This window comes from Opisthocomus hoazin, chromosome 8 (genome assembly GCF_030867145.1).
Source record: "Opisthocomus hoazin isolate bOpiHoa1 chromosome 8, bOpiHoa1.hap1, whole genome shotgun sequence".
NCBI lineage: Eukaryota > Metazoa > Chordata > Aves > Opisthocomiformes > Opisthocomidae > Opisthocomus > Opisthocomus hoazin.
In genome coordinates, this window is record NC_134421.1 from 72,849,628 (window position 1) to 72,862,034 (window position 12,407).

At 48.9% G+C, this 12,407-nt stretch overlaps 1 protein-coding gene across 1 annotated transcript; it reads right to left on the reverse strand.

Moving 5' to 3' along the window:
• Window positions 1-342: 342 nt before the first annotated feature.
• On the reverse strand, window positions 343-6,976 carry LOC104334810 (tubulin alpha-1C chain). The gene is made up of 4 exons (XM_009940473.2): window positions 6,944-6,976; window positions 3,947-4,190; window positions 2,469-2,617; window positions 343-1,727 (listed from the first exon to the last, which is right to left on the reverse strand). The coding sequence occupies exons 1-4, from the start codon at window positions 6,944-6,946 to the stop codon at window positions 747-749; spliced, it is 1,377 nt and encodes a 458-aa protein (XP_009938775.2). The 5' UTR covers window positions 6,947-6,976; the 3' UTR covers window positions 343-746.
• Window positions 6,977-12,407: the final 5,431 nt, after the last annotated feature.

Below are 12,407 nucleotides of genomic sequence, written 5' to 3' on the forward strand. Positions count from 1 at the left end.
GTGCTCTTTACCCAGGCACCACTCTCCATTATGGCACTGGTCAAACTGGGGCTTCCTTGCCTACTCCCAGACATAATTCCTCTGGGCTGCTCTTGGGGGCAAGATGAGCAGCATCCAGCTCCAGACAGACAAGTCCATGTAGAATGTAGGTCCTTTCCCTCACAATAATAATTATGGTTGATGATCCTCACAGATGGCCTACCCAGAGCACACCCTTATCAGCATTTGATCTTCTCCAAAATAACATCCATGCAGTAGGGACCTCCCTGCACCAACAACCTGACTAAATCCAAAGAACTCAAAGCAAAAAAAAAATGTCTTTATTCAAATACAAAAGGCTTGCATAGAAGTGTACAGGTACATTTCTAATCAAAAGGTGCATTGACAGTAAAAGCCAGAGCAAGAGTTTGCCATTTCAGCCAAAGCAGGCAGCTTGCAACATTCCCCTGGACTAGGAATCAGGATCCTCTGCCCAGGCAGGATGCGTCCCCAACACGAAGCCAGGCACCTATTCAGCTTCACTCATCGATAAACAGCAGTGTGATAAAGCTCGAGACACCCATGCTACAGACGTGCGCTATGAGCACATAGCCTATGCAAGCAGAAAAGGTATAATACGTCAAACAGTGGTGTTGAGGTTCAGGACAACCCTTTGGCATCTTCAGGCACTCAGGACCACTTTAGCCTGATGACAGAGTTTGTATTTCATCTGAGGTTTGACTTCATTAACAGTGGACTGCGGTTTGTTAATACTCATCCTCATCAGCCTCTTCCTCTCCATCTGCCGAGTCCCTTCCAACCTCCTCATAATCCTTCTCCAGGGCAGCCAGGTCCTCCCTGGCCTCTGAGAACTCCCCCTCCTCCATGCCCTCCCCCACGTACCAGTGCACAAAGGCTCGCTTGGCGTACATCAGGTCAAACTTGTGGTCCAGGCGGGCCCAAGCCTCCGCAATGGCCGTGGTGTTGCTCAGCATGCAGACAGCCCGCTGCACCTTGGCCAGGTCTCCCCCAGGCACCACCGTGGGAGGCTGGTAGTTGATTCCTACCTTGAAGCCTGTGGGGCACCAGTCCACAAACTGGATCGACCGGCGCGTTTTAATGGCTGCAATGGCCGCGTTCACATCCTTGGGCACCACGTCACCCCGGTACAGCAGGCAGCAGGCCATGTACTTGCCCCGGCGCGGGTCACATTTCACCATCTGGTTGGAGAACTCAAAGCAAGCATTGGTGATCTCTGGCACCGACAGCTGCTCGTGGTAGGCTTTCTCTGCTGAGATGATGGGGGCATAGGTGGTCAGCGGGAAGTGTATCCGAGGGTAAGGCACCAGGTTGGTCTGAAACTCAATCAGGTCAACATTCAAAGCACCATTAAATCTCAATGAGGCTGTTACCGATGAGACAATCTGCCCAATCAGCCTGTTGAGGTTGGTGTAGGTGGGACGCTCAATGTCCAGGTTACGGTTGCAGATGTCATAGATGGCTTCGTTGTCCACCATGAAGGAGCAGTCCGAGTGCTCCAGGGTGGTGTGGGTGGTAAGGATGGAGTTGTAGGGCTCCACCACTGCTGTGGAGACCTGCGGGGCTGGGTACACTGAGAACTCCAGCTTGGACTTCTTGCTGTACTCCACGGAGAGCCTCTCCATGAGGAGGGAGGTGAACCCGGAGCCTGTGCCTCCCCCAAAGCTGTGGAAGACCAGGAACCCTTGGAGGCCACTGCACTGGTCAGCCTGCAGCAGAATAATGTATATTTACCTCTCCCCAGTAAGAGCTGGAACAACTATCCCAAATAATACTGCAATAAATTCTGCTTAGAGCACTTTCTGTCCACAGTGCACCCATTCCATAGAGTCGATTCACTTAGAATACTGCCCTACTGAGCATCTTAGGTATGCATGTGTTAATCAACTCCAGCTTTTCCATGGAGCTGCCATGCATGGTCAGATGAAAACTTTCCACAAATTGCCCCATTATCAGCTTGATGCATACCTCAGCACCTGAGAGGGGATGGGAGGTAGCATGCGGGTCCTAGCCCCTGAGGAGACATCTCAAAAACATTTCATTGACAGGCATCCAAGTCCATTGTTACAATCCCGCTTCACTCCCATCAAATGTGGAGTTTGGTTTTCCCAGCCTGGCTACTATTTGTCCATTTAGAATTAATACCTGCAGTTGCACAGCCAGAGTGTGGCTCCTTACGATCAAAGGTCCTTCTCTTCCATCTCTTAGGTCTAGCGTTGTGTCACTTCATACATATTCAACATACAATGACATCTGCTTCCAGGGCAGATACATGGGTTCAGACAGCCCCTTTCTTTACTCAACCCCAAATGTAATCACAGCAGCAGCAGCCGCCACCCTTGGAGCTCACATAAAGGGGTTTTTCTTTTAATGCTTTTACCCCAAACCCAAAGTGTAATTGTATTGTCCATGGTGTGCTATTTTAAGGGAAAGACTGTCTTTTTTCTTACCATTTTACGAATTCTGCTGAGGACAGTGTCTATGATCTCCTTTCCAATGGTGTAGTGGCCCCGGGCATAGTTGTTGGCAGCATCTTCCTTGCCACTGATGAGCTGCTCTGGGTGGAAGAGCGCATGGTAGGTCCCAGTCCTGATCTCATCTAGACAAGGAGGAGCAGTCACAGAGAGCAGCACACAATTACAGGTTGTAAACATTTGTTTGACAGAGTAAAACACACAGCAAAACTACCAGGAGCCCATGTGATACAATGGTTGTGGCATGGTTAGTTCAGACTGGGAATAATGGAAGGGGTAAGAACAACCCTGTCCAGGCTAATTTGTCAAAGTCCTACTTTATCCTCCTGCACCTTCACCCAGCAGCCACTTTGAAATCCTAACATAATCTGGTTTAAAGAGTTAGGACACTGCCTACATTTCCAACACTATTGTAGGATTATAGTTACCACAGGCAGCTTGTGCTTCTGCTTGTTGTAAAGCATTTGGAGGTGGCTGGAAGCACTACCTCCACTCTCTGCTCTACAGCACATGGAGGAGGAGGCAGCGTGCCTCCAGTGTTAACATTTCTGCTAAATGTATCCAACCCAGCATCAGGCACCTTAGGAAGACAGGCATTAGGAGCAGTTTCTCTCAGCTCCACGCAGTCCATGAGGTTGGAGACACCTTCAGCAGGTATTTAAACCCACTCAGTCTCAACATTGGATACATTTCATATTCTACTGGCTCGCTGACTAGATTCCCAATTTAGTGCCTTGATAAGGTGCCTAAAAATTAAGAGGAACCAAAACAAAAGTCTAGATTCCTTCCACCAGACGAAATGAGTCACACATCCTAGATGGCAAGATAGAAGCAAACACTCAGGAGAAGCACAGAAGGCAGAAGCAGGTAGATGGATGCAGGTGGCTGGGAGTCATTTCCACCAGTTCCTTGAGGAAAAAAAGAATTTCTTTCCTAGGAAGGTTCTCTAAATCAAATTGAAGTACCACAGCCAAGTCAAACCCCCAGAGCTCATCAATGGAGCTGGAAGGAGAATCAGAAAGCTTGCAGTAGCAAGACACCCAGTTTCCACAGAACCATGAAATTTGTGGCACCTCTCTGCCCAAAGATGTTTCACAGGTAGCATTGAAACCAGATGCGCCACATCGGGTCATAGGGTGGTGTCATTCAGTTCAGAGCCACTGAGGTTAATAAGCCCGTGCTACTTCACATCTGCTGAGGATCCTGCTCAAGACAGCAGGTCTCAAAGAGAGGGATCAACTAAAGACAAGTCAGCATAGTAAGAGGAATGGGTTTGTCACTCCCAGGTCCATTTGGAAATGCAAACTCTGTCTCCTTCTGATGGCTGGAGACATTTTACTAAAGCAGAGGAGCAGGAGCTGCTGGACAATATAGGCAGCAACACAGGCCCCAAGGAAAAAAGGGTCAGGAGTCACAGTTAAAGATGCCACAACACCCAACTGCCCCACTATTACCAATGACAGTGGGCTCCAAGTCTATGAACACTGCCCGGGGCACGTGCTTCCCAGACGCCGTCTCACAGAAGAAGGTCTCGAAAGATGAATCCACTTGCTCAGGCTTTGGTTCCACAGGTTTCTCTTGCTTGGGGCCAGGAATGGTCCCGTCCGCCTGGATCCCGTGCTCGAGGCAGTACAGCTCCCAGCAGGCATTGCCCATCTGCACGCCAGCCTGCCCGATGTGGATGGAAATGCACTCCCTCTGGAAGGGGAAACGGCTTGTTAAGGCGATTTTTAGACATCCTGCGACTTAGCAGTAGCCCCTGCAGATCTTTCTGAGCCATTTGCTACTGTGGATGATTAGGGAAACAGACAGCTTCCACCCACCACCGGGAGCTGGAGCGAGGATCAAGCCATGATCTGCTGGGCAGCTGGACGCAGCCGAGCCGCACACGTAGCATCCCTAGGAAGGAGCCTCCCAGCCCGGGAGGAGGAGGAAGGAAGGAGGTGATGGGCTTTGTGCTGAGGCAGGAAGCAGCTGAGCAGTGCTGGTTCCTCACTCAGCTGGCCCTGCCATGGAGTGGAGCAGCTGTCAATCCCCCGGGTCCCAGAGCAATGGGGCATCAGGGACAACTGCTCTGGACTCCCTGAGCTGAAAAAGTTCTGCACCAAGCAGGGAGAAGCCCAGCTTGGGAAACCCACAGCCAAGCTGGGACTCAAAGCAGGAAAAAAGGCTGGGGGAAATCAGCAGTCACCCAGGGCCAGAACAAGGGCAGGCTGACGCCTGGGGAGAGGCTCAGAGTCCTGATTCAACCAGGTAACCCTCCAGGAGCCTCCCAGCTACCTCCAGGGCAGTACTGGAGGTAACTGGCATCTTCTGGAGACTCTCTGGGGACTTTTGATGGTGGCGTGCTTCCCTGGGTAATTGGCATCTCTGCTGTTTCCACCACGCCAAGATCAAAGCACTGCTGCAGCGATGACAGAGGTTCAAATCCCAGCTCCCAAGCAGAGATTCCCAGTTACTGCCATGCATGGCATGGGGCAGTGCTGCTTCCCAGGGGGTCACCATGAAAGGGAGCTGGTGATCCCACCTGAGGATAGCAAGCAGTGCAGCTGATCCCATTACTTGTAGCATTGATGGGCAGCTTGGTTCAGGTCTCACCTCATTTCACACAACCCTCAGTGCTACCCAGAGCTGGGGCTCTCCACAGATGGGTCCAGCTCTCCCGCTCCAAGTAGCCCACCATGGGCAGAGCATGACAAATGCCACCAGCAGCCCAGTTGTCTCCAGACTGGGAAGACACCTTGTGCGTTCACAGCCCTAGACATGACTATCCTGCCAGAGGGACTCTGTCCCTTGAAAGTCACTACCCTCTAAGTAACAGTAGGCAGTCCTGGGCACCAGCCACTTGTGGCAGTAGCCATCAGGAGAAGGATGCAATGCAACTTCTCCCCTCTCTGTCTCCAAGTATGGATGTGCCAAGAGGTTTCTCAGCCCTCAAGCAACTCCAATGGCCACGACACGCCCACGTCATCCACCATAAAGCTAGACACCAACTGGATGAACGTTCCTGGTACCACAGAGGGACACCAATCCCTCTACCCACAGCTGGCTAAACACCGCTTAATCCAGGTCTGGGCCAAGACCACCCCTTCTTCTGGGTGTGGAGGCCATGTTTAAGTCCTCCCTCTCCGAGTTGATATTTGCACTATGTGGAAAATGCTGCCTGCCATTTGCCCATCCCTCTTGGCAAGATGGTTGCAATAGCTCCTCACCACAGTCTGCAAGGGTCAGCATCGCAGCCACTTCGCCAGCACTAGCTGGGACAGCTGTTCCACTCACTGTCTTCTCCCAGCTCACTAGTCCCAGCACCTGCTTCGAGGGAGCACTGGTATTTTCAGCCCAGAGCACAGGGAATGGGAACAAAAAGAAAAAAGGGGGGGGGGGGCCTGCTAGAAGGAATAAAATGCAGCTTTTTTCTGCAGTTTTTCCCCCCCCTTTCAAAAATGCTGGAAGGTGGGGGTTTTTTTTTTGAGATCCCAGATCTCCAACATTTGCATCAAGATGAACTGTGTTTTACAGACTCTGGCTATAGGCAGCCTATTGTTGTCCAGCTGATTTTCCCATTGGAAATACCATGTAAATATTTAACTGTTTTATAGCCAAGACAGACTCGAGAAGTCAGCAGATAAAAGGAAAAGTTCAAAAGCTGGCTCGCTAGGAGTTACTTTGAAGTTTTCTTCCATTTACAACATGCAAAGGGACACCGTCAGATTTTCCAACAAGTTACTCTTTTGCATTCACAACCAGGTGACAGTTGCGTTATTCTTTAAGAGAAGTTTCAGCTACATCAGCCAGCACTGTTCGGGGTTGCAGTTTTTTTAGTAACCAGATCTATCCACTCCAGTTTCACAGCTGCAAACTCTTTAAAGATTCAATTAAAAAGCAAGAAGGAAGGGAGACTTTATTCATTTAATGTCTAATCCCAAGGGTTTGTAGCAGACAAAGGCAACATGGCAGCTCACTCCTAAGGAAAAAAAACCCTGAAGGTCTCTGCAAGTTGCACTAGTTCCCTGTGGCAGCACGAGAGTTCAAGTGTTAAACTCAGGGAAAAGGGCCAGCAATGTTAAACTAGAAGTTTTCATCTATCATATAGTTGCACATCAAGATATGCTGGCTTCCCAAAAAAGTAAAACCAAACTCGCATTAAGGAGGCAGAAACTTTGCAGCTCTACAGCCCCCACCTCAGGAGCTGCAAACTCCGAGGGAAAAGCAGCAAGAGGCCGCTTAAACAGCTCTTCTCCAACCAAGTCCCTCTCTTTTCCCTTATAAGGAGCAAACACTGAATCAATAAACCATAAGGTAATCAGCAATTAAACAAAGCTGTTTGGAATTCACATCCCCAAGAGAAAGGAGAGAAAAAGAGCAAGCAAGCTGTTTAGCTCAGTACACTTGGAAAACACACAGTAGATATTTTAAGTTTAGACTAATACAAACGCAAGGCATGCTCTTACCATGATGAGACTGGAGGCTTGCTAAGATCTAAGCAAAACAGCTGCTGCCCCTGCCTCTCCCTGCAACTTTATAGCCCAGGAAGGCTTGACTCCACCTGAATGTAAAGAAGCTTTCTGCTAGCTTAAAGGAGCAGAGCTCCTTTTCCTTTCCATCCCTAGGAATAGCAAGGGATAAAATGGTCTATTAATGTCTAGCTGGTGTGATTTCTGTGATTAAACTGCCTTGGGTACAGCGCAATGGGAGCTTTTTTCTTATTTTTTTTTCAAAGAGGCTGAACTTGGGGGTGGGTGGGGGGGTGTAGATGCTAAAGTTTGGGTTTGGCTAAAAAGAAGGAAACCCTGAGGAAGTCTGTGTGCCCCTATATGATTCACTTTATCCAGCTGAAACAATCTTCCCCTTATCATCATCCAGAGCACTGCCACTGATAAGCTGTGTCTTGTCTGTTTTTAGACACAATCCCACAATTTTGGGTTGTTGTTCCAGATCCCCACTGGCCCTCGGGGGAATCTACTGACTTTTGCACCTCTGGGACCTTGAGGTGTAGGCTCAGACCCTCCGTTTGCCTCACTTGCTGGGCATTAAGGGGTCATTTTGCCCTCCTGTTGAGAGCTGATATAACAACTCCAAGCTAGTTTTGGCCGCAGCCTGCAAACGGGTAGGTACATCTTTAAGACTGCTCTGGATCTGCCCTTAAGTCTTGGTAGTGCCTGTGTGGTTACTAGCAGCAGGTAAACAAGAGTGGTTAGTGGTAAGTTGTTTACTAATTCCCTTATTTACCTCTTCATTCTCCCATTAAAAGGTTCCCAAACCTTCTTTGGTTCAGCCATAGTTGCAACAGGTTGACAGCTCTGAGGTTGGGGGAGACAACCATGTCACAGACCAGATCAGCACAAGCGTAGCCAGGCAGTCAAGGACAGGGAGTTTTTCCTCTGTTCAGCATTTGTGAGATCCTCTTTGCTTACTGGGTCCAGTCCGAGCTGACCAGTACAAACAGACATTGGTATACTGGAGCAAGTCCAGCATAGACTGCCGAGCTGGTCGGATTAGCAGTACAGGACATAGGCAGAGAGAGTAAGCAGGTTTGTTCATCCTCGAGGAGACCTTTCAACTCGCCATGAAGGTGGTCAGACATTGGAGAAGGAATGTAAAGATAGGGGAATTTTCATCCCTGAATGTATTCAAAACTCACCTGCGCAAGTTCTAAACCACCCTGTTAGAAGCTGACCTCAAGGTACTCTCAGGAGGCAAAATTAACCCTCTCGCCAAGGACCTGTATGTGCCAGCCTGCCTGTAAGAACATCCCCAGCCAAAGGGTAAGTTTCTTTACAGAAGCTTTATTTCCCTTTGTGCTGTCAGCATCGCGTATGGGCTCAGCTGAGCCTGGAGCGCGGTGGATATTCAGCCCCAAGCTCTGCCGAGGCATGGGGATGAGACTGCAGCCTTGGTGGACAAAGAGGTGAGCTGACCTGCAGAAGGAAGGCATCTATGGAAGAGCTCTCCTTCCCTGGCTTCTTCAGCCCAACCTCTGCCTCCAAGGACAGGCGGGAGCATTACCCTGTTCCTCCTTGGGGCTATGCTATGGATTTAGGGAATTCAAGCCAAGCAGGTTGGGCACACGGCTATGCCTGTTTTGGAAGTGGGGGAATTCAGCCTTAATTGGGTCAGGCAGGGTTCTTTTGTTAGATAGAGCATCACGCAAACACTGCTGTCAGCGTCGTGGCCTCCGAACCTCTGCTGGGAATAAAGGTGGCCTCTGAGTACAGAGAAGCTATTCATTTCTGGCCTAAGCCAAGAACCTCCCAAAATGTGTGCACCAAGCCTGCCAGTCAGACAAGATCTTGGAAAGTGACTTCTGTTCCTCTGTGAGAAAAAAGAAAATTAGGAACGTGGGCAGTTTCGAGCACGAAGCCTTTATTCACTAAAAGATGTGCTTTCGGTAAACCTCAAGTCAAAAATTTTGGGGTCTGATTTACGTCTTTCTTGGGAAGCAGAAAGCAAAAGAGAGAATTGCTACAGTCTGGTGGTGACAGAGACAACCTGCCTGCGATCTCAGCTCCAAGACATATTTAGAACAGCATCAACAAGAAGGACAGAGACCACCCCCCCAGAGGACCCATCGCGGCAGCTCCCAGCCTTTTTATAGCCAGACCTCACAGCTGCTGCCTCCTTCTTCCCACTCCCACGTCCTAAATATCCCCTCCTCGCTCTCCCTGGTCTTCCTATTGTTGTCCCAAGACCACGTGCTCTGACACCGGCTGCTGTTCACCTCTACGGAGCAAATCCTAACCCAGGAGGATGTGGGTGGTGTCCTGAGATGGAGGGAAGAACTGATCTGTGGCCACGCTCTGGGCAAGCACTTGACTCACCAGGCTGCTGACGAACAGAGAAGGTACTGCTTTTGCTGTGCTGCTTTAGAGAACGGCACTTAAATGTCACCTTTTACGCCTGTTGCTTGCTGTTGTTAGAGCAGCCTCCATGGAATAAAAAGCTTTTGTTCCTGGGAAGAGAAAATATTTAATTCAAAACTAATTTATTTAATTCAATATTAATTTTTGGTGTTGCTGAAGCAGGAAAAAGTGGGGGGAAAAAAATCTCACTTTGCTTCAGGCTGAGCCAAATATGGGATTTTTCAGTATTTTGGGTTTGTTGGCTGAACTGAAAAAAAGAGTGATTCATGTAGTTCCAAAATCCACCATTTCAGAAATAATTTGCTCCTGTATTTAATTGTTCACCTAGTTAAATTTGCTCCCTGTTTCACATGTGAATTTCCCTAGCATCAGCTGCCAGCCACTGGCTCTCGTTATGCCTTTTTCTGGGGAGTGAAAGCTGCCAACTTTCCACACCCTCATCCCCCCGAAGGCAGTTGTTGTCTTTTCAAGTGAATTCAGCGCTGGCCGAATATGCAGAACAACAGTCCTGGAGATCTCCATCCTCCACTTTAGCCTGAACTACCAGATCCCGTTCCCCAGAAGGTCTCCGTCTGCCTGCGTTGTCCTCCAGAGGCATAAAGCCATGAACATCATTAACAGGAACTCTCCAGTGACCTGAGCAAACCTGGGCTCATCCCACTTCAAGCCAGTATCCACTAACAAGCCCCTGGCAGGGGAGGAACTTGCTGTGTCCCAGCGGTTCCCAAAGCTCAGCCAGCGGTGACCACATACCTCACAAGGCCATTGTGACCCTCAGGGGCTTTGGTGGCCATCACATTGTGTCCCTGCAAATTTTGCTGTGTGGCCTTCAGCCTCATGTCTGATGAGCAAATGAGGACGGTCTCAAGGGACACCCACTTACCGGTGGGCCATTAATGCTCTGGACACCCCCGCGTCTCCTTGTAGGGAGGCCTCAGGCCACTGTTACCCTAATTTAGGTTTGACTTGGAAGCGCTGCTCCTGATAGCAGTTGTCCTTTATCTATCATGCGGTGAGGCCCCAACCTCAGCTCAGGCATCTGTTACTGATAACCAGAGATGATTTATCCAAGCATTAGGCTGCATATCTCCAGCATTTCACTGTGTGTGTTTCTGTCCGTGCATGGTTTGGTTTTGTACTGCTCCTTCTCCGGCCTTGGCATCAGCCCTTTCTGCTTCATGCACGTGAAGGACACAAGCACGGACAACTCCACTTGTTTAGCTTACGTGGTTTCCTACCCCTCCCTCCAACACACAGATTTTGTTCCAACCAAACTCCATCTGCAAACACGTCCTTGCAGCGTGAGACAGTGGAGCAATTTGGATGCAGGGGGATCCATTCAGATACACTCACAAAAAGAGAATTAAACTTGCCACAAAGGTAAATTACTGATACAATACTGTCAAAAGAAGCATTCGGCGTCAGTAGGAGCTTTTGGCATTCTCTGTTGTAAAGCAAAAAGTGATTAAAACCCAAAACCTCCATTTCAAGGCTATCAGGTTGGGATGTTTTGACAATCCATCTTCTCCCCCCTTCCCCTCATTTTTCTTTCCAAATAAAACCCTGGCAGACCCATCCCGTTCTGCTAGACGGCTCGATTGGAGTGGAACTGCATATTTCAGCAGAACACGGTTCCAGTAGAATTCCCCCAACCGGCTCTGCCTCAAAGCTATTCCCGTAACCGAGGGTGGAGAAAGCACCATCTCTTTATTTGTGTCTGCACAGCTGTGCTTCTCCTCTGCGTTCCCTAAAGCAGATAGGAACCAGCTGCAGGGTATGGGCTTCCTTGCGGTGGAGTTAGGCTGTAGGAATAGCGAGTGCACAAGGCTATATTTTTATTTATTCTCGGTTGCAAAGGGTTATTTTTACTCTTCTCCCTTTAATTGCCTTAGGAGTAATGAGGTAAATGCTTTAAGGAAAAAGCTTTCTTCTAAAGCAACTTGAAGAAGGATGGATTTATATTCTTTAATGAGTTTCAGGGTGGCTGTAAGGTGTCAGGCAAAGGGCAGCCTCCCAGTGCCCTGCTCCCGACCGTGGTCACAAGCAGCTGCTTCGAGAAGTGTAAAGGGCCAGGAAAATGTATTTAATATATCCCCTGAAGTCTCTCCTCCGACTTTTATTCAGCCACAGGGACTTTCCGAACTGCATGTGGTTTCTACATACTCAGTAACCCTCAATGCATTTCCCTGCCATCCGTTTGTCTCGTAGTCTTGAACGTCATCCAACGTTAGCGTCAGCTCACGGGCACTTTTAGTTTCAATTTGTTCAGCAGGACTCCAGGTAAGTAACTTCCTGACGCGTGACTTCTTCTCATCTTTGCGATCTCCATTTTTTTTCTTCTTGATCTCTCTCCCGCATTTCCCTGTCCACAAAGCTGAAATTTGCTCATCAGCCATGAGTGTGTGTGTGCACATTTCTTGAGGGAACTGAATTGTGTCTTTTTCTCAGCCAACAAAGTGATTTTATCTGGTTCTGCAGAGGATCCCAGCCCCTCTCTGCTGTCTTAGTAGTTGACCCTACTACCAGCCTTGCAAGTTTTTATTTTAATCAGAGACTGAGACGGAATCCCCATCATTCACTAGGGCATTGCTGTTAGCCCTCACAGTGAAACTGCCTGTATTTCATACGGATTCAATTCATTACTGACCCTCTACGAAGGGCCCTTCTCAGTGAGACTTTTCCTTCCCACCTGTCTGTACATGGGAAACATCTAGGGCAAAGACAGCATTAGAAAACCTCTTGCCAAATTCATGAGAACTTCGCCTTAGTTTTTCCCTTCGTGCTAAGTGTCAGAGCTACCAACGCTGCCTGTAGTGGGGTTGAAAACTGAAGCTTTGCATCAGGTGTTTTGGAAGAATCACAGTTCAGCGCAGAGGCTGAATGTGAATTATTGGGATTAATTTGAACGTGCAGTGTACGGAGATGTGTTGCGTGGCTGGAAAAGGTGGGTAGACACACTTGATTGTCCAGGCTGTTCTTGGCTGCGTGGGATCGTCTCATTCCTGCACATATCCCTGCTCCCTTCTGGAAAAGGATTTTGGAGCTACTGAAATCA